General features: G+C 35.6%; 1 protein-coding gene across 2 annotated transcripts in view; it reads left to right on the forward strand.

Moving 5' to 3' along the window:
* The window catches only part of LOC121379436 (WD repeat-containing protein on Y chromosome-like), an 87905-nt gene that overhangs the window by 56432 nt on the left and 4236 nt on the right, over positions 1–27237 (forward strand). For both annotated transcript variants that reach the window (XM_041508076.1, XM_041508077.1), the window contains 19 exons: positions 916–1162; positions 2574–2720; positions 3371–3433; positions 5773–5998; positions 6634–6680; positions 9442–9579; positions 10274–10462; positions 12124–12315; positions 13358–13621; positions 14305–14469; positions 14753–14905; positions 15980–16164; positions 17040–17153; positions 18850–18986; positions 20951–21096; positions 22570–22740; positions 23588–23666; positions 24831–24976; positions 26234–26359. In XM_041508076.1, the coding sequence (XP_041364010.1) occupies positions 916–1162; positions 2574–2720; positions 3371–3433; positions 5773–5998; positions 6634–6680; positions 9442–9579; positions 10274–10462; positions 12124–12315; positions 13358–13621; positions 14305–14469; positions 14753–14905; positions 15980–16164; positions 17040–17153; positions 18850–18986; positions 20951–21096; positions 22570–22740; positions 23588–23666; positions 24831–24976; positions 26234–26359 (2935 nt within the window). The remainder of the gene's footprint in view (positions 1–915; positions 1163–2573; positions 2721–3370; positions 3434–5772; positions 5999–6633; positions 6681–9441; positions 9580–10273; positions 10463–12123; positions 12316–13357; positions 13622–14304; positions 14470–14752; positions 14906–15979; positions 16165–17039; positions 17154–18849; positions 18987–20950; positions 21097–22569; positions 22741–23587; positions 23667–24830; positions 24977–26233; positions 26360–27237) is intronic.

Below are 27237 nucleotides of genomic sequence, written 5' to 3' on the forward strand. Positions count from 1 at the left end.
AAATAAAGTTGTTGACATCATTTCAATTTTGACAACAGTGCACCTTCAACGTCTGTTGACTATCAATCTAGGGGTTTTCTTGAAGGGATGCAACCCATCTCGTCCTTACAAGCTGTGCACCCTAACGGCCTTAACGAGGCCACTCACGTGGACATATAGATTGGACTTTAAACTTTTAGACCTTCGTTCAAAAGTTGATGTCGAAATTACTTCTTTTTTAAAAATATTATTAAATAGTCTGATCCTCGCTTCTTTCTCTTATTTATTTTTGGACTGTCCTAAAATGCTCCAAATTATATAAACATTCGACCAAGCAGTAAATTCTTTTTATTTTTGGCTTGTAACTTTTTTTTAACTTTTTTTAAAAATTCTGTTAACTTTTTTACTAATTGCTATTTTCAAAATTCTGCCCATTTTCAACTCTATCCCCCCCCCCCCCCCCCCCCCCATCTTATCTAATTTCTTTTTGACCACCCGATCTAATCTAGCGACCAAATTTAATGAGTACAATTTTCTTTATTAACTATATTAGAGATGTGCATCAAAATTTTAAAGGCCCACTATTTAATTTTTGGATATAAATTTCAAAATTGTCTGCTTATTTTTTTTCCTGTCCTGGGACAAGCCCCTGGCTATCCAGAGACAGGCCCCGGGATGGACATGCTCGAAACTCTAGTGGTATATGAGCATGTAAAAATTATTCGTACTCACACTCGCACAACTGGTATATCAAAGGCCGTGGTATGTGCAATCCTGTCTGTGGGATGGTGCATATAAAAGATCCCTTGCTACTAATGGAAAAATTTGGAAGGTTTCCTCTCTATGACTGTATGTCATAATTACCAAATATTTGACATCCAATAGTCGATGATTAATGAATCAATGTGCTCTAATAACAATTTTAATTTTTTTCAGTTTTGACAAAGATGAGAATCTTCGCCTGGAGGAACAGATAAACTTACAACATCTGGAACAGTTGATGCATGAGTTCAACATCCACCACCCCGCTGACATCCTTGTACAGGAGGGGTCGGGCTACTTCCCGCCAAAAGTCGTCAAGAGGACGCCGGGGTGCATGAGTCTGGACGAATTCCAGGACACCATCAAGAAAGTGCTCGGCACGGACGATTACAATGAATACTTGGAGAAACTTTTCACAAAGGTAAACGTTTGCAATAAGCCAACCAACTCTTAACAATATATTGCTGCCATTATTTTGTGTCATATTACATGGGTGTGAAAATGTGCATGGTATAAATTGGATGTACAGTACACGAACCAACCATAGTGGCAATATCGGAGATCGGCTCGGCGGTCGGCTCGGCGGTTTCGGCGGTCTTGGAAAAAAAAATGTATGCCAGATATTTTCAAATTGAAGATATCGTTTTTTCAAGAATGCAGAGTTAAGACTTTGAAAAGGTGATATTCTTTTTTTTCTTACTATATATATATTGTAAATATGTAGATTTACATATATTTTTATATTACACAGACTCTTGTTTTATAGTATTCTACATGCTATTACATTTATCCTATAACTTACCCATGATACCCATCCCATTAACTCATGTGATAATTTTGTGTATGCATATTTAATAATGGTATATGAATTTAAAGGTGTATATGCAAATTTGCAAGGTCTCTAGGTAAAAATGTGTTGCTGTGAGGGGGTCATTTGTTTACAAGCCAACAAGAACTGGTTACCTGAACATAATGTTTTCATAAGTTTTAGTTAAAGTGCATGACGTCAAACTAATTTGTGCTGATAGTGATGACATCATATTACCGATGGAGGAGACTTTAGTTCTGTGATTTACTAAAAAAATTAAAATTGTTATTTTAGAAGTGTTATAGGATAAATAGCATTCACTGCTTGTGTTTTTTAATATGCAAAATATCAACCACGATCTAGTTAATCAGTATTTGTCTCAGCAGAGTCTCGACAAATACCGATTAACATAGACTCGGTTGATATTTTCTATATTAAAAAATGTTCATGATGAATCCTCTATTTATCATTCTATCCATAGTCTAAGAATCATATTTATTCCAGTTTTGCTACAGAAAATTTGTGTGCCATCAATCATAGCGTTTCTGTAGCTACATTTTTTCACATTAATAAAGCAGTTTAAAAATCACTAAACAAATATGTAGGCTTTGTTATCTTTTCATGTGTCATGACACAGACTTCTGTTTGTATACAAGCCTGTACTGAATTTAACTAATGATTATGTAATTGAAAATCTTGTCTTTTAAAGTAAACAGGCCTGGTGCTTATTAATTTTTTTTAGATTCTAAACACGAGATTCTTATAGAGTCTGAGACACTAATGTCATGACAACACGATACAAATTGTACGTGTGTGACATCATTAGAGATTGAGTCTGGACTTTTAACGTTTTGTAAGCACGGGCCCTGGTCAAGTCAGACTTATATCACATACCCTACATGTATGTTTCTGGTCACTGACAGTGAATATGCATATATTTATGTAGTGATCATATCTATTCAGATAGAGTGTGTATAGTAGTTGCAAGATGGGTATATTTTGTTATATTTTTCTGTTTTATCAGCTGGATACTTCGTGTGATGGCTACGTTGACTGGAATGAGTTCTGTACATACATGTTGCTGTTATATCGGGAGAATGATTATCTACGAACCAAAAAACAAATCCCATTCCTTGTAGAACCTAAAATTCGACATGTTGTACATAACAGGGTGAGTAGTAAAAAGTGTTATTGTATTAATTAATACTAATAATGCTACAAATGGTTTTGAATTCCAAGAAGCTATATTTCGTAATATGTTGGTGTGGACTTTTCTATAATATTGTGTTTTACCTGGTAATACACATGTACATGGTTTATCATTTTCAGTTTAATAATTATAATGTGTCAAATGTTATACCATATTTTCATCAGAGCTTCTAGAATTGTTTTACAAAATTCACTAGCCATGGGATCAGTGATTTAAAAATGTACTAGTAACCATTAAAAATTCACTAGCCCTGCTTTACTTAATACGATTTTACTAATAGTAATAATCAGATATGTTACCTAAAGAGGGAGATAGCTATTTAAAAAAACTACGATTGGGGGGGTGGGTTTGAGGGCAGGATATTCACATTTACAAAATACACTTAAATGCAGCATTTGACAACTTTTTTTCACTAGCCATCGGGCATGGCAGTAGTAGTTATTTACTAGCCCAACATTGAATATCACTAGCCATGGGAGTTCAGCTGCCATAATCTAGAAACCCTGTTTTCATAAATCAATCTGATACCAGTTTTGATAGAGTTAAAGGTATTTAAAACTCCTTTAAACTGTCAAGTAGTCTTTTATATGTATTACTTTGTTTTTTTATAGCAAGAACCATCCACATGTGTACTAGCTGTGGAGAATCCTACACGATATGTTACAGTCAGTAAGGTATGTGAATATACTGTAAGAATAAAATTATTTTGTGATTAAAATTCTTTCACTTTAACTACCCTAATTTGAATACCGGTCTTGGTGGTGTTGTGGTTAAGCCATCAAACATAAGGCTGGTAGTTACTGGGTTCGCAGCCCAGTACCGGCCGTGACCAGCTAGCCAACCTAGAGCGAGTTTTAACGACTCAGTGGGTAGGTGTAAGACCACTACACCCTCTTGTCTCTCACTAACCACTAACAAACTAACACACTGTCCTGGACAGACAGCCCAGATAGCTGAGGTGTGTACCCAGGACAGCGTGCTTGAACATTAATTGGATATAAACACAGAAATAAGTTGAAATTAATTAAATATTTTTGACTGGGTTATTCTTCTTCTTCTTCTGTGTTCAGTTTCGTTATGCTCCATGAATTCAAATCGTGAGTTTTACCGCCTCCATGAACTCCACAGTCAGCAGCAGGTCGTCTCTTTCGCCCCAAAGTTTTTCTACGATTGTTCTGGTTTGTGGCCAGATGTTTTCTCAGATACTGTCATATGTTGGACATCTTTGCAGTACATGCTCTGGAGTTTAAGCTTCAGTGTTACAGTGGCACTGAGGTGTTGTTACCACTTTGAGTTTATAAGAGATGTGCACCGAGTCTGCAGTGCCCTGTCCTCAGTGTGAATATCATTGTTTGTTCTCGTTGGTTTAGGTGTATGATGGGGTCACTTGGGTTATAAATGAGGACTTATAAATGGAATGTAACTCAGAGGTAAAGCATTCAGATGAGATGCAATAATGTCTAGGAATTATTGCCCTTGGTGGACCCAATGGGAGCATTATGGGTTGTTTTTTTTCACATTCCAAACAATGTCTCATGACTGGTATATCAAAGGCAATAGTTAATTCTCCTTGGAATGTTTGCTATTTTTTATGAAGTACATGACAGATGTACTGTAAATATAATAACATTATCTTGAACTCTTAAGGTTTGGATCTCCAAATAACTAAAAGATAACAATAATTGTAATTGAGACAGTTTGCAAGACAGGTATTGAGAACTGCGTGGTAAAAAAGAAAGAAAGAAATATTTTATTTAATGACGCACTCAACACATTTTATTTATGGTTATATGGCATCAAACATATGGTAAAGGACCACACAGATATTGAGAGAGGAAACCCGCTGTCGCCACTTCATAAGCTACTCTTTTCGATTAGCAGCAAGGGATCTTTTATATGCACCATCCCACAGACAGGGTAGTACATACCACAGCCTTTGGTGCACTGGCTGGAATGAGAAATAGCCCAAGGGCCCACTGACGGGGATCGATCCCACATCGACCGCGCATTAAGCGAACGCTGTACCACTGGGCTACGTCTCGCCCCACGTAAAAAGGACAATAGCACAAAACATTTATCTGTAAATATTTTCATTAAAAGTGAAAGTTTTGTTTAACAACACTGCTAGAGTACACATCAGCTATTGGATGTGAAACATTTGGTAATTTTGACAGGAAGGTGCTATGTACTGGTTGTGTGATTAATGAAATGTATTCCGATATGTTGACAGGAAGGTGCTATGTACTGGTTGTGTGATTAATGAAATGTATTCCGATATGTTGACAGGAAGGTGCTATGTACTGGTTGTGTGATTAATGAAATGTATTCCGATATGTTGACAGGAAGGTGCTATGTACTGGTTGTGTGATTAATGAAATGTATTCCGATATGTTGACAGGAAGGTGCTATGTACTGGTTGTGTGATTAATGAAATATATTCCGATATGTTGACAGGAAGGTGCTATGTATTGGTTGTGTGGTTTTTAAAATGTACACTGATATGTTGATAGGAAGGTGCTATGTACTGGTTGTGTGGTTAATGAAATGTATTCCGATATGTTGTCAGGAAGGTGCTATGTATTGGTTGTGTGGTTAATGAAATGTATACTGATATGTTGTCAGGAAGGCGCTATGTATTGGTTGTATGGTTTTTGAAATGTATTCCGATATGTTGTCAGGAAGGTGCTATGTGTTGGTTGTGTGGTTAATGACATGTACACTGATATGCTGACAGGAAGACACTATGTATTGGTTTGTGGTTAATGAAATGTATACTGATATGTTGATAAGAAGGTGCTATGTATTGGTTGTGTGGTTAATGAAATGTATACTGATATGTTGATAAGAAGGTGCTATGTATTGGTTGTGTGGTCTTTAAGATGTATACTGATATGTTGACAGGAAGGTGCTATGTATTGGTTGTGTGGTTAATGAAATGTATTCGGATATGTTGTCAGGAAGGTGCTATGTATTGGTTGTGTGGTTTTTAAAATGTATACTGATATGTTGACAGGAAGGTGCTATGAGTGTTTGGCAGCCGAACATGCAGCTGGAGAAGACGTACACGATAGCGGAGGAGGACGGTGACCAGGTGAAGAACAAACGGCGCTTCAAGATGTGGGTCACCGACGCCGTGTACATGCCCAACTGTAACAAGATCGCGGTCGCCTCCACTAGCCGTGACATCCGCTGGTACGATGTCTCCACCAACCAGTACTTTGAAGAGTTCCACCTCTTTGGTATGTCAGTGTGATTTTTGTTATGGTTCATTTCACTGACCATGAAATTCACTTCTATGATATTTCCACCAATAAGTAATTTGGAAAATTTCATCTCTTTGGTATGGCATTGTGACATTTTGTTAAAAGAGTTATTTCATTAGATCATGACATTCACTTCTAAAGAGTTCAGTGTCTTTGGTATGTCAACATATTATTGTTAAGAGTCATTTCATTGGATCATAATCATGACTTTCACTTCTAAAGAGTTCCATCTCTTTGTTATATCATTGTGACATTTTGTTATGATTCATTTCATTGAATTATTGCATTCACTTCTACAACATTTATCGCAATCAGTAATTTGGAGAATTTCATCTCTTTGGTATGTCATTAAGACATTTTGTTACAGTTCATTTCATTGGATCATGGCATTCACTTCTATGACATTTCCACCAATCAATATTTTGAAGAATTTCATCTCTTTTGTTATGAAATTTTATTAGGACTCATTACAATTGACATTGACTTTTTGAACATTTGTATTTTATCTTTTGTATTATTTTGAAACTCAGGATTATCATTTGACAATTGTGAAGCTCTAATAATAGAACCATGCTTTAATTTAACAGGTTAAATATTTTCTTATTTTTCAGCAATGACTGATGTACCATACTGCTTTGATTATTCATATGATCCTAAGGTTAGTTGAAAAATATATATTTACTGAAAGGGATATTCCCGAGTTTGCTGCAACTTTTAAGACGTTATCGACTAACAGAGCCTTTTTAACAATTGTAATTACATATCAAATATATTTTTAAGCATAAAATATTAGTGGCTGTATATTAAACGTGTTTCTGATCATTCTAATATTTTTACTAGGTTAAATTTCATTTTATTTACATGGTTTATGTACAAAATTATTTAAAAACAGAATCCAGTTTGGACTCCTTACAAACATTAAGATGACCAGAAACACGTTGAATATACAGACACTTATATTCTAAACAAGAAAACATATTTAATATGTAAGTTTAATCATAGAAATATTTTATTAGTCGGAAACATCTTACAATGTAACAAACTCAGGAATGTCCCATTAATATAAAGTTGAATTAAAATATAACATCATTTATTTCAAGCTCACTGCATAGTAGTAGAGCCTCCATCAGTCCAAAACATTGTACTCGAGGGTCAAAGTCGACCAATACCTGAGTACCTGACATTTACACTAGATGATGATGAGATTAAGGAATAAAGTAATATAGCATTATGTATCTTAATTCCAGCACTGAACATGGATGCCAAATCATGTCATTGTATTACATTCCACATATTCAACTTTTGTTTTCCCTCCATGTCTCATAGCACTATAATGTAACCGGTGGCAAGCATATGTCAAAGTCGCCGGCAAGCATATGGCAAAATGACGTACAAAATATAATTAAATGAGAGTGATCTTCCTTGTACAGGTACTTGAGTCCTGTGAATGTACTTGTGGAGACTCTGCATTGTAGCCAAAGTTTTTTGAAATTAAAAAAAATTCTCTTAATTTGAATATAAATAATTCATTGGCCAAGGTTTTGAGATAAATAACAACTGAAATATTATGCTCTACAGCATTTTAATCACGTTGCTGGAATTCAAGTCAAGAAATAACCATCATGTCCATCTACAATGTAGTAAGGTGGAAATAAATTTGTTATAGTTTTGACTTTTTAAGATACAGTAAAGTACTTTTAGAACAAACCTGCTTACAACAAAACTACCCGTTACAACAAACTGATTGTAAAGTCCTGTCTTTCCCCCATATAGCATTAATAAATTTTAATGTATAGAACGAACTATGTATAGGGAATTAACTGTTAAAACCAACCAATTTGTTTATCAAAATTGTGAATTTCAGTGTAAATTAGTGTAAATCATCTATTGCTTCATTTAATTTCTCTCCTTTGAGTTTAATGACATTTCTTCCCACTCTGACAACTCCTATATTTCAACTGTCTTACTCCATATCCCAGTCCTTGTCTCCTAATGTCACAGTAGTCCGAACGGACGTAGAAAGTGTGGTTCTTTCTACGTCCGGAAATTGTTACATTACCCTATATATAGCTGGTATTCAAAACTTGTGTTTCAACTGTTTCTCAACCGAACAAATGGTCACACAAACCAAAAATGTATAACCTATTGTACTCACTAAATCCTAATTGAAGTATTTGCGTCATTATTAACAAAAATAAATCTTCCAACGACAAACTTCAAAACTCTCCCCACCATTTTAAATTTGCTAACTTTCCCTGCACATTCAGAAATGTATTGACTTAATGTGCACCCTGCACTAATGTCACAAGTACTCTTTCCAACAACAGTATATTTTGCTGTGGACTTAACCTGCCCATGATTATTAATCTTGCTTGCTTAAACTCCGTTAACATGCCTTAAACTGGCTTAATCTCTATTAATATCCAATATTTTGAACAGAACCTCAACAGCGAGTCTTTGCTTGTGTTTAATTATGACAATGTTATATTTTGAACAGAACCTCAACAGCGAGTCTTTGCTTGTGTTTAATTATGACAATGTTATATTTTGAACAGAACCTCAACAGCGAATCTCTGCTGGTGTTTGATTATGACAATGTTATATTTTGAACAGAACCTCAACAGTGAGTCTCTGCTGTTGTTTGATTATGACAATGTAATATCTTGAACAGAACCTCAACAGCGAGTCTCTGCTGGTGTTTGATTATGACAATGTTATATTTTGAACAGAACCTCAACAGTGAGTCTCTGCTGTTGTTTGATTATGACAATGTAATATCTTGAACAGAACCTCAACAGCAAGTCTCTGCTGGTGTTTGATTATGACAATGTTATACTTTGAACAGAACCTCAACAGCGAGTCTCTGCTGGTGTTTAATTATGACAATGTTATATTTTGAACAGAACCTCAACAACGAATCTCTGCTGGTGTTTAATTATGACAATGTTATATTTTGAACAGAACCTCAACAACGAATCTCTGCTGGTGTTTAATTATGACAATGTTATATTTTGAACAGAACCTCAACAGCGAATCTCTGCTGGTGTTTGATTATGACAATGTTATATTTTGAACAAAACCTCAACAGCCAGTCTCTGCTGGTGTTTGATTATGACAATGTTATATTTTGAACAGAACCTCAACAGCGAGTCTCTGCTGGTGTTTGATTATGATGTTATATTTTGAACAGAACCTCAACAGCGAATCTCTGCTGGTGTTTGATTATGACAATGTTATATTTTGAACAGAACCTCAACAGCGAGTCTCTGCTGGTGTTTGATTATGACAATGTTATATTTTGAACAGAACCTCAACAGCGAGTCTCTGCTGGTGTTTGATTATGATGTTATATTTTGAACAGAACCTCAGCAGCGAATCTCTGCTGGTGTTTGATTATGACAATGTTATATTTTGAACAGAACCTCAACAGCGAGTCTCTGCTGGTGTTTGGAGTGGACACTGGTGCTATTCATCTGCTCTACTTCAGCAAACCCATCACCCAGCTCTTTGAGATGCCATTCAAGAACGAAAGTGGGGCTCAGAAAATAATGATGCAGGTCGGTTTAACAACAAATGTTGACAGTATATATTTTTTTTATTGTTTAGGTCTATGAAATAGCATGACACCTATAGTGAAAATATCATGGTGTCTAAGACATATATGTATTAAACTTCCTTTCTCTTCTCTTCCCTTCCACCCCATTTCCTTTCTGTTGCTCTTTTCTTCAATTAGTTAACTACCCATAGGGCAATACCCTTTCCCTCAAACCTTTTACATGTACTTAAATTTATCTATAGAAAGTGTATATGTATAATACTTATAAAATATTAATAGTAACCAGGGCTGTACCCTGATCAAAATCATATGGGGGGACACTACTTCTTATAAACAAATGAAACACTATACAAATTAAACCCTGAGATGTGTATGCTATTTTCTGGAGTTAAAAAAGTGAGATTCTTAGGGGGGCAACTGCCCCCCTACCTCTACCCCCCCCCCCCCGAGGGTACGGCCCTATTAACTTCATAACGTGTGCAGAGGGTGCATGTTTCAGAAAAAGTAGCCATCGAATAACACAATAATCCTTTAAAAATAAAAAGGACCTAATATCAACTCATCACACACAATCACACACACCCTGGGTATATGCCTACATAGCAACATGGTATGTTGTTATGACATCTAGCTATGTCACTGCAATGTGCTGGAGTGTTGTTGAACAATCATTCCTTTCATTTCCTTGTGTTCAGGACTTGCCCCAACACAGCAAGTATGTGCGTCACGTGATGATTGCCGACATCCATCCTGACATCGTGCGCCAGGTTCGCTTCCTCCCAGAGAATGACTCCATCATCTCATCCAGCGGAAACTACAAGAGTTCCGTGGTCATATCCGATGTTTACAGCCTCAAGAAGGCCTACGTCTTCAAGATAGACAAGGTAGGCTCTTTAGTAGCAGAGTTCACAGCCTCAAGAAGGCCTACGTCTTCAAGATAGACAAGGTAGGCTCTTTAGTAGCAGAGTCACAGCCTCAAGAAGGCCTACATCTTCAAGATAGACAAGGTAGGCTCTTTAGTAGCAGAGTTCACAGCCTCAAGAAGGCCTACGTCTTCAAGATAGACAAGGTAGGCTCTTTAGTAGCAGAGTTCACAGCCTCAAGAAGGCCTACGTCTTCAAGATAGACAAGGTAGGCTCTTTAGTAGCAGAGTCACAGCCTCAAGAAGGCCTACGTCTTCAAGATAGACAAGGTAGGCTCTTTAGTAGCAGAGTTCACAGCCTCAAGAAGGCCTACGTCTTCAAGATAGACAAGGTAGGCTCTTTAGTAGCAGAGTCACAGCCTCAAGAAGGCCTACATCTTCAAGATAGACAAGGTAGGCTCTTTAGTAGCAGAGTTCACAGCCTCAAGAAGGCCTACGTCTTCAAGATAGACAAGGTAGGCTCTTTAGTAGCAGAGTTCACAGCCTCAAGAAGGCCTACGTCTTCAAGATAGACAAGGTAGGCTCTTTAGTAGCAGAGTCACAGCCTCAAGAAGGCCTACGTCTTCAAGATAGACAAGGTAGGCTCTTTAGTAGCAGAGTTCACAGCCTCAAGAAGGCCTACGTCTTCAAGATAGACAAGGTAGGCTCTTTAGTAGCAGAGTCACAGCCTCAAGAAGGCCTACGTCTTCAAGATAGACAAGGTAGGCTCTTTAGTAGCAGAGTCACAGCCTCAAGAAGGCCTACGTCTTCAAGATAGACAAGGTAGGCTCTTTAGTAGCAGAGTTCACAGCCTCAAGAAGGCCTACGTCTTCAAGATAGATAAGGTAGGCTCTTTACTAGCAGGGTGGAATCTAGGGTACTGGTAGAGGTACATTGGGTTGTTAGATCATACCCCTTTGATGGAACCCATTGGTGTTTTATGGTTTGGTCCAGTGATTCATGACTGGTATATCAAAAGTTATGATTTATGTCGTTCCCAAATAAAATCTCAAAAAGTTTGTTATTGCACTTTTGTAGATGCAATATAGATCTATTAAAGATGTGATATATAGACAGAACCACATGCCAGTTGTTTTGCCATGTTATTCATTGTACAAGTTTATAGTGCGCAAGAATATGATACCATGAGACCACGTATCGGTCGAGTGATATAAATCTTGCGCACTATAAATGAGTGCAATAAATAACATGGCAAAACAACTGGTATGTGGTTCTGTATTTATTACATACCACCTTTCTATATTATGATTAACAAAAGTTTCATTAAATAAAACAACTTACTTCATCTGGAAAGTTCAATTTTATGGAATTGATGGAATGCTGAGCATCCTGGTTAGGAACATGACATCATTCCGGGTTAGGGACATGATGTCATTCAGGTGAACACATACACATCGTACTACACATGCGAGATTTTGTATGACACATACATGTATGTTCAATAAAATATATTTTTTATTGCGTGGTCAGAATTGTCTGTATTACTATACATGTAGTAAGATTAAATCGGTATATAATAAAATATTTTTCCAAATAAAATCTCTGAAAGTTTGTTTCTAAAATTGTTATCACACATACATAGATGCATTGTAGACTCAAAATATTTTCTTTTTTTCCCCCCAGGGAGTGGAGTGTTTCGATCACAACAAGAATCTCAACATCCTGGTCACGGGAAGCCTGGATCACTACATTCGTATGTGGAACCCGTACGTGACGTCGAAACCCATCGCGTTTCTCATCGGCCATTCCACGGGAGTGATTGGGGTGGCCATACACGAAGGCTTCAGACAGATTTTCAGCTACTCCAAAGATGCTGTGAGGCTTTTGTTTGTTTGTTTGTTTTGCTTCCATCTTAGAACCCATTTATAAGATTTATTTAAAATGTTCATTTTAAAAACATTAAAAATTAAAACATTACAATGATTTGTAATAATTTAATAATCTAATCCTTGTTAGATGATATTTATAACTGGCAACATTTTTATAAGCATATATAAAGAGTACCTTTAAACTTAACATAATGTAACATAATTAATATGTGCAAACTTATGTGATATGGCTGTACTCAGTTTTGCTTTTCTGTCATGCAGTTTGCATACTCATTAAAATGCTGATAATTGTGAATAGCCTCTAAGTAGATTAAAACTACTGTAAACTGATAAAAAAATGCATGCATATAAATTTGACATCATTTGCGCCCAACCTCAAGTTGCAAAATTTATCTGCATGAATGTTTTTTCTAGGTTAAAGTGCTGAAGACAATGTCAGTTGTGTATTCGCAAAACAACAACCCAAAACATGTTGCAATATTAATCTTCTTTTCAGAATGTTTGTACACTCATGAATAGCATCTTACAACCTCTTAAAAGTAAAACAATTCTATTCTCTTTTTAACTGTTTTATGTTTATTTTGTCTATGGGAAACTGCTTATAAAAGATCCTTTACTGCTAGTGAAAAAAGGTAGCGCGTTTTATCTGAAGACTATATACATGTCAGGATTACCATATGTCTGACATCCAATAGCCAATGATTAATTAATCTATGTACTCTATAGTCCGTCCCATCCTCCTATAAAAAAGTTTTTTGTTAATGAGTTCAGTTTGGTTTGACGTAAGAAGAAAAGTAAAAGTGTTGTGGAAATAACACAAAATTACTATTTTTATGTGCAAGTTATAAAATAATCTGCTTAGAAATAAATAACTTGTAGTAAATTTCATAGTATGAAAAAAGGTGTTCCCTGTGGGACGAACTATAGTTATATTGTTAAACAAAACAAAAATCTAACTTTCTTATCCATTTTAATCTAATAAATTTTCATAAAAAATATATATTTTAATTTTGTTTTGCTCTTTAAAGGTTATAAAGGTTTGGGACACACGAGAACACACATGCCTGCAGACGGTGGTATTGAAGTTTCCCAGCAGTATCCATGGCCACATCCCGGAACACGGCCAGTTTCCCCTCCACCTCCAGCCAGCCCCCCACAGTGCCCTGCTCATCACGTGCAATGACTATCTCGGCATGTTGAAACTCGGCCAGGTCTCGCAGTCAGTCTCCCAGAGGCCGACCACACACGATACACAGCTGTGCAGTGCCATCTATAACCAGTTCTTTAAACAGGTGGGAGCAATCATAATCAAATATATTATCAGACAAACATTTGTACGGGTTTTTATATAGGTTAGAGCAGTCATTAAATATACTTTTATACAAACGTTTGTACAGTTTTTTATATAGGTTAGAGCAGTCATTAAATATACTTTTATACAAACTTTTGTACAGTTTTTTAAACAAGTTAGAACAGTGATCATTAAATACATTGGACAAACATTTGTACAGTTTTTAAAACAAATTAGAGTAGTCGTCATTAAATACATTATTAGACAAACATTTTCACAGGTTTAGGTTAGAGCAGTCATTAAATATATTCTAAGACAAACATTTGTACAGTTTTTTTAAACATGTTAGAGCAGTCATTAAATACAATTTTATACAAACATTTGTACAGTTTTTGTAAAACATGTTAGAGCAATCACCATCAAATATATTAGACAAATATTTGTACAATTTTTTGAACAGGTTAGAGTAGTGATCATTAAATATATTTTGAGACAGACATTTTTACCGTATGGCTAAAGGTTTCAGCTGTTTAGAGATGATTTCAAATTTTCTTTTAAAAAAAGGTTTCATATCACTCCAAAATAAGTACAAATTTGTCACTTGGGGGCATAAAAATATGAATATTCAAATGTTATTATGAATATTAATTTAAAGAAATAAATAAGCCTCACTGTTTGTTACAGGTTGTAACTGGTTGTGATTCGTCCAGTATTGCAGTCTGGGATATCGAGACTGGGAACAAGTCGATTGTGTTTTCCAATGCTCACGGTGATGAGGAGATAACGGTGATGGTGTTTGATGAATCCTGGAGGAGACTAATGACTGGGGCTAGGAATGGTTCTATTAAGGTGAGACTGTAAGATTCCATCATATGTGGTCATGTTGGATAGAAAAAGTACACCCGAGGTGGTGAAAGTTTTAACTGATGTTAATGTTATAATATCAATATAAACAAACAAAAAAAGGTTAGGACACATTGTGCTAGGATGTTAGTAAATAAACATTCCTTTCTGTCATTTCCAGACAATAAAAGATTTAAAATATAGACTTTAAAGAAATACATATATCTAATGTAGAATTTGATACATGATGTATATTTACTGGTAATGAATATCTGTACATTTCTTTCAGGTTTGGAATTTTCAAAATGGACACAACCTGCACAAGCTGGAACCAGCAGCAGATGCCGAGGTCACGGGAATACTTCCTGTCAAGGACAAAAAAGTCATCATCGCAGTGGGCTGGAGCAGACTGATCACTGTGTACGATGACTCAGATGCAGATGTGAGGAGATTTCTCTTTCTGTTTCACATCTTAAAGGCATTGTCCTTAGTTATTAGACAGTGTAAAATATTTTTTGCTTTTACAGCTTTTTTTCGCCCAATAAATTACACTTTACTTACAATTTCTTGTTTAATTCATCAAGTTATGTGCAAATCCAGTGTTTGTTTTTTTTCATCTATAATAACCTTGAAATACATTTTATGTAAAATAGAATTGAAAAGTATTTAAAAAATTTTAAAGGTGCTATCTCAAAGTTTAATAATGGTGGCTTCCTACAAAAAAATATTTATTAATTTTTACTTTGAAATGAAAGCATTTTACCTTCAACTATAGACCCATAAATACATCTAAATAATTCAATTAATTGTGGAAAAATTGTTTTTAATGAAAAACCATCAGTGAATGACAGACAGAAGATGCTGTAATATTATGCTAGGTGGATTTTGTCAACAAGTTTGTCGTCTTCTTGCAACTCATCTATCTCTGATGGTTCTATATCCATTGAACTTGCCAGATTTCGTATATTTATCAATTTCATAAGATTTACTATGATGTGATAAGACAGAAATCATATTATACTGAATTCAATTATATTTATACAGCATTTAAACACCTTACAAATTTGATATTCCTGTGTTATTTGTGCAAAGATTATGCATGGAATTGATTCATTTGTATCTCTTTTTTTTATAAATCAATGTAACTATGATACAGCACCTTTAATTCATAAAATATTAACATTTTGGACAAGGTATATGGTACACGTTTGTTACTAATGCTGATACTCGGACTATCAACTGTCATGACAGAGTTAGCCAACTTTATGGTTGCGTTGTAAATTTTTCCATCTCCTGACTTATAATGGTTGTGTTCAGATTAACAACTAATCGGTCATAGGATTTGCATACGATGAGAATTGAGTTATAAGAGTGCTCAGACTAGCAACTGGACAGTTGTATAAGTTGTGAAAGCAGTTGGCCAACTTCATGGTGTCAGTCGGTAGTCTGATCCTAGCATAAGTGAATTAAATATGACTTTGTGAAACCACAGATTCTTATTAAATGTGTTTGACAGAACATGTACCTCACAGCAAATGCAACTTGGAAGGGGGGACAACTGCATGAGGATGATATTCTCACGTCTGACTTCTGCCCACCGAACTTCATAGCGACAGCAGGGTTTGATGGGGAGATAATCGTCTGGGACTTGGAGACAGAGAAGATGTTCATCAGGTTGAGAAAAGGCAGACAGATAAATCTGTGAGTACATCACCAGTCATTCAAGGATAGATGCAGAGTTTTACCAGAGAGAGAGGTTCAATTTTAAAACATACATGTCTAACCCATTAGAAATGTAGAAATGTTTTATTTAATGACGCACTCAACACATTTTATTGATGGTTATATAGGGTCGGACATATGGTTAAGGACCACACAGGTATTGAGAGATGAAATCCGCTGTTGCCACTTAATGGGCTACTCTTTTTTTCAATTAACAGCAAGGGTTCTTTTATATGCACCATCCCATAGACAGGATAGCACATACCACGGCCTTTGATGTACCAGTCGTGGTGCACTAGCTGGAACGAAAAATAGCCCAATGGGCCCACCGATGGGGATTGATCCCAGACTGACTGTGCATCGAGCGAGCGCTTTACCACTGGGATAAGTCCCATCCTCATCTAACTCATTATGTCACCAACAAGCTACATACTGGAACTTCTCACATAAATTAAGATATTTATTATAAAGTATTAAAACAATAAATATGCTAAGCAACATAAGAAATACAAAGATGCAAATTTAAAATAAAAAGTCTTGTTTTAGGTAGTGATGAGAAATAGTCAGAAAAACATTGAAATATTGTGATGTTAAGCTAAAACAGACGTTTAATAAAATAAAAAAGTGTTCTGATTTCATTAACATCATGATAAATCTATGATACTTTACAATATGGTGATTACGCATGAGGTATTTGTATTTAGTCAGACTTCTTTATGTAAACTAGACGCCTAGTGATTAACTAATTAAGTGATTAGCTCTGGGTTGTTATTATATTGTTGTTGTTAATTGTCACACAGTATACATTAAAACTCTTGATATTAGTACTGTAACAACGTAATTTTGTCTGACAGTTCCAAGAAGATAGAGAGTCTGACCATGCGAACTGGATCCAGCTCTTCAAGACCGTCCTCGAAAAACGACCGGCCAAACTCGAGACACAAGAAAATTCACAAACTTGTTCAAGGGTATGTCACTCTTCTACATTTATTCTCATTCATTTTTAATTTACTTCTGTGTTTATATTCAATTAAGGTACAAGCACACTGTCTGGGCTATCCAGAGATACATGTATATACAGTGAAACCCCTCTAAACTGTCTGGGCTATCCAGAGATACATGTATATACAGTGAAACCCCTTTAAACTGTCTGGGCTATCCAGAGATACATGTATATACAGTGAAACCCCTTTAAACTGAACACCCTTCGGACCAAGAAAGAAAGAAATGTTTTATTTAACGACGCACTCAACACATTTTATTTACGGTTATATGGCGTCAAACATATGGTTAAGGACCACACAGATTTTAAGAGGAAACCCGCTGTCGCCACTACATGGGCTACTCTTTCCGATTAGCAGCAAGGGATCTTTTATTTGTGCTTGCCACAGGCAGGATAGCACAAACCATGGCCTTTGTTGAACCAGTTATGGATCACGGGTCGGTGCAAGTGGTTTTACACCTACCCATTGAGCCTTGCGGAGCACTCACTTAGGGTTTGAAGTCAGTATCTGGATTAAAAATACCATGCCTCGACTGGGATCTGAACCCAGTACCTACCAGCCTGTAGACCGATGGCCTAACCACGACACCACCGAGGCCGGTACCCTTGGGACCAAGACATTTGTCCAGTTTAAAGATCTGGTTTAAAGAGGTTAAGTTCTGTCCTGGTTTTTAGAAAGGGACTGTAAAACATCTGGTTTTGGGGGAATTCCGATTTATACAGGATTCAGTCTTGAAAGGTTTCACTGTATTTTGATAAAAAAACCCACCTTTATATTTTTTCCCGAAATCTAACCTTACAGCAGTTTCTTTCATTCTTTGATGAATATTTTATAACAACCCACTCTGATTTTCAGAACTGCTAAGTTTTCTAGAGTTTGTTTTGGCACTGTAAAAAGAATACAACATAATGGTTAATGAGAGAGAAGTCAGTACATTGGTCATCAAAAATAGATATCGAGTGGTGAGCAATCTCTGCTTGTTAGATTTTAATCTGGAAACAGCTGCTAGAAATTGTGAATCTGATCTAGAGACTTGTATTGATATCGAGTGGTGAGCAATCTCTGCTTGTTAGATTTTAATCTGGAAACAGCTGCTAGAAATTGTGAATCTGATCTAGAGACTTGTATTGATATTTTATGCAGCAGTTGCTTTTTGATCACTCTCAGTTTCCAGCCTTGGCTATTAAGATATATAAAAATAAAAAATAAATTATATCCAGCTAAAGTGTTGGGGAAACCTGTTAACAGTTAAACTAATATGCAGCAGATAAACATATTTTCATTGTAAGATTTGTGAATAAGGAAATGTTTTATTTAACGACGCTCTCAACACATTTTATTTACGGTTATATGGCATTGGACATATGATTAAGGACCACACAGGTATTGAAAGAGGAAACCCGCTGTTGCCACTTCATGGGCTACTCTTTTCGATTAGCAGTGTGACGGTATATGCTCTTAATTTGTTTTCGCTTGTGGCGATATTAATTGTTTTAGAAGGTCGTGATTAGCAGCAAGGGATCTTTTATATGCACCATCCCACAGACAGGATAACACATACCACAGCCTTTGATATACCAGTTGTGGTGCACTAGCTGGAGCGAGAAATGATTTGTGAATAAACCCATTTGATTGAATGTATAACATGTTGTGTTTCCAGGCAGCCCACTCCTGTGGACAAGCTTCTGTTTCTACGAGCGCGCGCATTAACTCGGTTCTCGGAAAGTGCAATACTCGTGTCCAGCGAAGGCGGAACACTACACTGGTGGAACATTTACAGTCAGAAAACAGAACTAGGTGAGGACCCAGATACCATACCCAGATACCATACCCAGATAGCATCAGTATGTTGATTTTGGTCAAAATGAATGAATGAATGAGTGAATGAGAGAGAGAGTGAGTGAATGAATGAATGAATGAGTGAATGAGAGAGTGAGTGAATGAATGAATGAATGAATGAATGAGTGAATGAGAGAGAGTGAGTGAATGAATGAATGAATGAATGAATGAGTGAATGAGAGAGAGTGAGTGAATGAATGAATAAGTGAATAAACCAACTAATCAACAAACAAAACCAACAAACAAATGATTTAACAAATAATTGAACAACCGATTGAATGAATGAATGAATGAATGAATGAACGATTGGACAAATGGACAAATGAATGAACAAATAAATGAATGAATGGTTTAACAACACGCTGTAAAACTTCAGCTATTGTATGTATAACAATGACACTCCAGCACAAAAAACTCATTGTCAAACAAAGGTACACACAATGATTAACATCAGTATGTATTAAAGGGACATTCCTGAGTTTGCTGCAATTTTAAAGATGTTATCGACCAACAGAGATTTTTTAACGATTGTAATTACATATTTTTCTGCATAAAATATTAGTGGCTGCTTATTAAATGTGTTTCTTATTGTTCTAATATTTGTACTAGGTTAAATTTAATTTTATTTCCTAAAATATAATTTTTTCGTACGTACGGAATTATTTGAAGACAGAATCCTGTTTGGGCTTCTTACAAATATTAAGACGACCAGAAACACATTGAATATACAGACACTGAAATTCTAAACCAGAAAATATATTTAATATGTAAGTTTAATCGTAGAAGTATTTTATTAGTCGGAAACATCTTACAATGCAGAAAACTCAGGAGTGTCCCTTTAAATTACTAATAAAAAAACAGTATAAACAGCTGTAACAGAATCGCATTCATATCAACAACATACCAAAAATAAAAAATAAATGCTATGATCGGACCATGAAAACATGGTATGGAGCTGTCAGCCTTCACCATGAGCAAAATAACATGAGCTTTATATCACTCTCACATTAAGTTTTAAATAAACTGTATAAATTTTTTTACTGCAAGGCAATCAGTTTGCTGCTCTCCTAAAATTTCCAAGAGAGTGTGGAGGGGAGTAGGAGTCAACATTCGCCTTTCTTGGTGAAGACAGGCTGTAGTATATCAAAACAATATTTCATCGAAACTATCAACACAAAGCGAAAAACTTATTTGAAAACATTATCACAGATGCTTATAGAACTAATTTTAAAATGTTTAAAGGGACATTCCCGAGTTTGCTGCATTGTATGATGTTTCCGACTAATAAAATATTTCTACGATTAAACTTACATATTAAATATATTTTCTTGTTTGGAATATCAATGTCTGTATATTCAATGTGTTTCTGTTCGTCTTAATATTTGTAAGAAGCCCAAACTAGATTTTATCTTCAAATAATTAAAAAAAAGTTATTTTAGGAAATAAAATGAAATTTAACCTAGTACAAATATTAGGACGACCAGAAACACATTTAATATACAGCCACTGATATTTCATGCAGAAAATATATTTTATATGTACATGTAATTACAATCTTTAAAAAGTCTCTGTTAGTCAATAACATCTTAAAAATTGCAGCAAACTCAGGAATGTCCCTTTAAGATGACATATTCAGTGTTTGACAAATGTTTGAGAAAGTCACTACCCTTACTGAAGCCTTGGCTAGTGACCTAGTGACCTAGTGTAACAGTAATGCGGTTGATCATTTTTACTAACCCATTCACTGGGACTGAGCGCTAGTGGATTTGTGAAAACCTGCATATTATCAACAGCAAATTGTTTTTCATATTAGCTATGCCTCATTCGATAAGGGCAGATTAAATTTCCCAAACACCTAAATAAATCTTTAGCTTATCAAGTTACTTATTTTATCTTAATATGTCACTCTGTTGTTGTTCCAGGTTACTTTTATGCACCGGACAGCCCTGATGTATCAGTACTGGCAATGTGTACGAAACCCAACAACAGTATTCTGGTGACTGGGGACACACATGGCATCATCACGATTTGGGATATCATGGGATACTGTACCAAGGCCCTGCGCAATGCAAGTCTATCTAATGGACAAATAAAACTGTATTTCTTACACACGTGTGTTATCAACTTAAAGGTCAACCGATCAAAATTTATGGCTGTGTTTTTTGTTTAATATAATAATAAGATATTTTGGAGAACGAAGTACTATTTTCGACATTCTTGACATGTGATGTCTCCATAATTGTTTTCCCTCTAATTCAAAGATTTTACCCACCTGCTTGTGTGTTTTGTATCAGTAATGAAGAAGAATTATTGACGCTTAAATATTCTGCATTTCTATTGCTATAAAGCCAGTTGGAACTAATAGTGATTATTGTAGTGTTTTGTCACAAAGGCCGTCCCAACACCAATCTGGCTATAAAGTTTTCATCAGTTGAAACTTTAAAAATGTTTATTTTCTTGCAATATTTTGTCATAAGGGTAGTCCTTACACCAATAGATTTATCATTGTTACAGATGTATCAAAATACATATTTGTAAGGGTAATTATTATTTTTATTTTTTTTGTATCTCACTGCCCCCTTTCTTTTCTTTCTTTTGAATTATGTCTTATTTCTTGCTGATCTGGCAGCACCTCCTGTTTGTCAACTATTTTCGCTATCCACCTCCATATCCTGGTCCTTGTCTCTCCAATTGCAACATGTGCTTTTATCTTGTGGCCACATGTGCCACACCTGCGTATGAGGGTGTGGGTAATTTTTGGCATGCTTCCTTCTTCTTCTGCATTCAAGCTATTGTTGATCATACTTTAGATTTGGAATCCGGTTGTGGTGATAAAAAAAACCGCAGTCTCTGTCAAGTCTTCTTTGGAACCCCAAAGCTTGACAGTCAGTGTTGCTCCGTTTGGCCAGTGCTTTACCCTGGTTTTATTGTAGAGGGGGCAGAATTGCAGGATGTGCTCTGGGGAGGCATGCTTCCATCAGAGAACTGTTCAAGCATGCCTGTTATGGACACAACCTCTGACTTCGCCAGAGAGTCCTGTCCATGACAGGCACACACCTGCCATTCCTCATCAGCTTTTAGCTGTTGGCTTAGTGTGTAAGGTTATTTTGTTTAATAATTTAAAAAACCAAGTGACCGGTAACAAATGTATGAAAACACATCCATCATGTCTCTATATTTAATTGGGGCGGGACATAGCCCAGTGGTACAGCGCTCGCTCGATGCGTGGTCGGCGTGGGATCGATCCCCGTTGGTGGGCCCATTGGGCTATTTAATTTCTCGTTCCAGCCAGTGCACCACGACTGGTATATCAAAGGCTGTGGTATGTGCTACCCTGTCTGTGGGAAGTTGCATATAAAAGACCCCTTACTGCTTATCGAAAAGAATAGCCCATGAAGTGGCGACAGCGGGTTTCCTCTCTCAATATCTGTGTGGTCCTTAACCATATGTCTGACGCCATATAATTGTAAATAAAATGTGTTGAGTGTGGCTTTAAATAAAACATTTCCTTCCTATTATGTCTCTATATTTAATTTTTCAGCGTGTTAAAACGAAGCCCCCTATTGAGAGCTGCTGGCGGGGTCATGAGTCAGCCATTGTGAGTGTGGAGTATATAGAACACGACGCGGGGGTCTTTATACTGAGTGCCTCGACAGACAAGACTGCTCGGCTGTGGACTCTGACGGGAGAATATATTGGAACATTCGGGCAGGTTGGTACCGTATATATTCAGCTATAAGCAAAGGGTGTTCCATCATAATAGTATTTAATAATACAGTGGTAGTGTAGGTGTGTGGCACCACCTATAAATCAAAAGCTGTCCATCAAAATATCATGTGCAGGACGTAGCCCAGTGGTAAAATGCGCACCTGATGTGGGGTCGGTCTAGGATCGATCCCTGATGGTGGGCCCAGTGGGCTATTTCTCATTTCACCCAGTGCACCACAACTGGTATATCAAAGGTCATGGTATGTGCTATCCTGTATATGGGATAGTGCATATAAAAGATCCATTGCTACTGATGAAAAAATGTAGAGGGTTTCCTCTCTAAGACTATATATCAAAATTACCAAATGTTTATCATCTATCAGCCATGATTATTTAATCATTGTGCTCTAGTGATGTCGTTAAACAAAACAAACTATAACTTTAACTCTAAGTTGCATTTGACTAGTTAATACTAAACATTATTATTTGGAGATTTCTCAAGTTAACTTAGAGTTGTCTCCCCTGAAAACTTTAATATTTCATCACATTTATATATCTCTGGTTTATATATAGGCTGTGGTATAAGCTGTCCTGTCTGTGAGAAAGTACATATAAAATATTCCTTGCCACTAGTGGAATAGTGTAGTGCTTTTTCTTTAAAGAATACATGTCAAAATTGTTTGACATCCAACAGCCACGATTAATTAAGCAATGTGCTCTACTGGTGTCGTTAAACAAAACAAACTTCAAAAGCATATTACTTTCATTTCCTATCTACAGTTTTGTTTACCTTGTTAGTACACTAATAAATAAACCCTAATTTATTTAAATGAAGGTGATTATCTTTACAGAAAACATCTTGGAATTTAATGAAACCAGCAACCTGGGCTCACCCTAAAAATCCATTTACAACAGAAGAAGAAATTAAAGGTAGGTCACAAAAATTAATAAGATTTCAGTGATGGTTTTCCATCCAACATAATATATTAAATTAATTTTGAAGGGTCAAATGCATTATTTGTGTTAGGGAGGCCTGCCTGTGGCCCCTGGCCCCCTAGCCCCCTGTTTCCAATACTTATTACCTTGATTGTACACTGATTATTTCATCTGCTTTAGGGCTGGCAGGTTCTGGGTTCCTATCCCAGTAGCAGTTCCAACCCAGAGTGAAGGTAATGCTCAGGGTTTTTACGCATCTGGATTTTGTGATTTTAAAATCCAGGCCTGAAATGTCCTGGAGTAAAGCACTAAATTCTGAAAATGATTTGGAAATTTAGGCCAAATATTTTGTGGTTTATTTTTTTCGCATCTCTACTTTTATTGTCCTCATAACGGTAAACTTGTCTAAATTCAGACAACAATTTGTTATCAAAACATTCATTGATTGAACATTTCATGTCCTAGAAAAATAAAACAATGTCCTGGAAAAGTCTTGGATATGTCCTTGAATTTATGATTTTTCAAGTGTAATAACCATTAATATTATGCTAGACTCCAAATAACCACTGACATTCCTGAGTTTACTGCATTGTAAGATGTTTCCAACTAATAAAATATTTCTACGATTAAACTTACGTATTAAAGATATTTTCTTGTTTAGAATATCAGTGTATATTCAATGTGTTTCTGGTCATCTTAATATTTGTAAGAAGCCCAAACCGAATTTTATCATCATATAATTTTGTACGTACGAAAAAATTATTTTTAGGAAATAAAATGAAATTTAACCTAGTACAAATATTAGAACAATCAGAAACATGTTTAATATACAGCCACTAATATTTTATGCAGAAAAATATATTTGATATGTAATTACAATCGTTAAAAAGTCTCTGTTAACATCTCAAAAATTGCAGAAAACTCAGGAATGTCCCTTTAACAATATAATATGGATTATAACGTAAATATTAACCTTTGTGTAATTTCTTTCTCTCGGTCTTTTAAATAAAAAAATTCACATTCAAGTGCTATGAATAAAATTAATGTGACTGATTTTAAAAATGGTTGCTTACTGATTTTCAGGCATTTTCTATTAACTTGATGCATTCTGTAAGATTGAATGAAAATATTTTACAATAAATTCTTTTTGATATATAGAAACAAAATCAAATAAACAACAAAAGCCTGCTGTTACAAAACCAGTAGAAAATGGAACAGATGAAACACAAGAAACAAATAAGGAAGATGTCATTCCAAGGGAGACAACTCCTGATCAGACGAATAGTGAACATTCAAAAACAGAGGTATAATAAGTTAATTCTAATTTTTTTAAAAGATGCAATGTCTTGTTTTTTGCTACATGTTGTGCACTGTACATCTCCATATGTATTTTTTGCCAGATATCTCATGAGTTTTGCCTGTGTTATGCACTATATTTGTTATTAGGTAGCCTACTACATTAACTTACTGTAAACCTGTTGTATGAATACAGACTAACAAGTAATACGAAATCAGTTTTGTTGGCAATGTATTTGTATAAAATAGTTCCCAAAGCACTGTGGTGTATACTTATCTGTGCATAAAATACATATCTTTTAATGACTTTCTTTGTAGTCATTTTCTCATTCCAGCCAGTGCACCAAGACTGGTATATCAAAGGCTGTGGTATGTACTACCCTGTCTGTGGGATGGTGCATATAAAAGATCCTTTGCTGCTTATCGAAAAGAGTAGCCCATGAAGTGGCGACAGCGGATTTCCTCTCTCAATATCTGTGTGGTCCTTAACCATATGTCTGACGCCATATAACCGTAAATAAAATGTGTTGAGTGCGTCGTTAAATAAAACATTTCTTTCTTTCTTTCTTTCGTAGTCATTTTATAGTTAATCTATATAGCAGGCCTATTGTTATACTATCTGCTCTTGGCCAAAACATTTTATGTTTTAAATAAAATAAAAATCACAGTTTATAATTTTACTGCATGTAAAATTACAAACTTTCCTCCAAGAATTGGAAAAATAAAATGTGGAATATAGTTGGAAGGTAACTACATCTTTAATTGCCAATATATTGAAGACTGTGATAACCTTTGACCTAAGTACTAAGTACGGAACACTGAAATCATCTGTGCACTATGAAACTCAATGCATGTTTCATTTTAGCAAGTTAAAATGGCATTGGTGACTCTCTTTATCCTTACAACTTAATAGTAATAAAATTGTGCAAATTGGTCTTTTTCAGCATATTAATAATGTGTATCTTCTAATATTTTAACACAGCAAATCCCATTTTTAAGGAATGATTTAGAAAATGCTCCCTCACTCAAAAAAAAAAGAAGATATTAAAATTATCATCTTTATTTTGAATCTTGTTTTAACCGTGTCTTTGCAAATTGTTTCATCATGACAAATTGATAATTGCAAATCTTCTAACATTTATATGCCATTTATAAATTTAAGTATCTGTTGTAAAATCTTCCATGCCATTCTAGCATCACACTGTCATGTTTCTTCTCTGTTGTACACGTGTTTTGCATGGCTCACTGTAGTGTTACTTTCCTAGCTTCGGCCTCAGACTGTGGTGGTTACCTCCCCTCAGAAGGCGACCGAGGAGTTTCCGCGAGACATTAGACTCAAGTATCGCTCACAGACCTTCGCTTTCGGCTCAGACAAAACTGATCCAGAAAAGGTACACATTTACAGGGTTATGTGGACATATTCATATATGTTCTGTTTTAAGTGCTCTGCACATAACTTAGGTTCGATCTCCAACCCCTGCAATACATTTTTTTACGGAAAAAACATAATGTTGAAAAACAATCAGGAAAAAAAGTGTCATAGAAAATTAAAAACTTCATGGCAATCTCCATAGCATTGCTGATTGTCATTGGCATTTATAGGTTGGATCATGCTATATTAATAGAAATAAATAAAAATTAAATATATTGCACTTTAAAATATTTTAATATTGATTAATTTTATCTTTAGACTTTTTCCTTTATGTATTTTACATATGTTTATAAAAATATTCCTTCAATGAAAGTAATATGATATAGATAATAACATGTCAGTGACATAGGTTACGAAGGTAGAAATGGGGAACTCTGCAAGGCTTTGTAAGCAGAGTTCCCCATTTTTCCTGAACAGAATAAAGTTGATAACCTTCATCATTAACTTGTTTTTTGTTTTTTTGTATTCAGCAAGTCAACAAGAAAAATGGGGAAATCATCTTCACTCTTAGCCTTCAATATACTCAAGCTAAACAAGCGAATGTTTTTGCAGTATCACATACAAAACAATTCATGACTTCATTCTTATAAATGGGTGGGACGTAGCTCAGTGGTACAGAGCTCTCCTCTTGGGCTATTTCTCGTTCCAGCCAGTGCTCCACAACTGGTGTAACAAAGGTATGTACAATCCTGTCTGTGGGATGGTGCATATACAAGATCCCTTGCTGCTAATCGAAAAGAGTAGCCCATGAAATGGCGACAGCAAGTTTCCTGTCTCACTATCTGTGTGGTCCTTAACCATATGTCCAATGCCACATAACCATAAATAAAATGTGTT

The sequence above is a fragment of the Gigantopelta aegis genome, chromosome 8 (assembly GCF_016097555.1).
Source record: "Gigantopelta aegis isolate Gae_Host chromosome 8, Gae_host_genome, whole genome shotgun sequence".
In the NCBI taxonomy this organism is placed as follows: domain Eukaryota; kingdom Metazoa; phylum Mollusca; class Gastropoda; order Neomphalida; family Peltospiridae; genus Gigantopelta; species Gigantopelta aegis.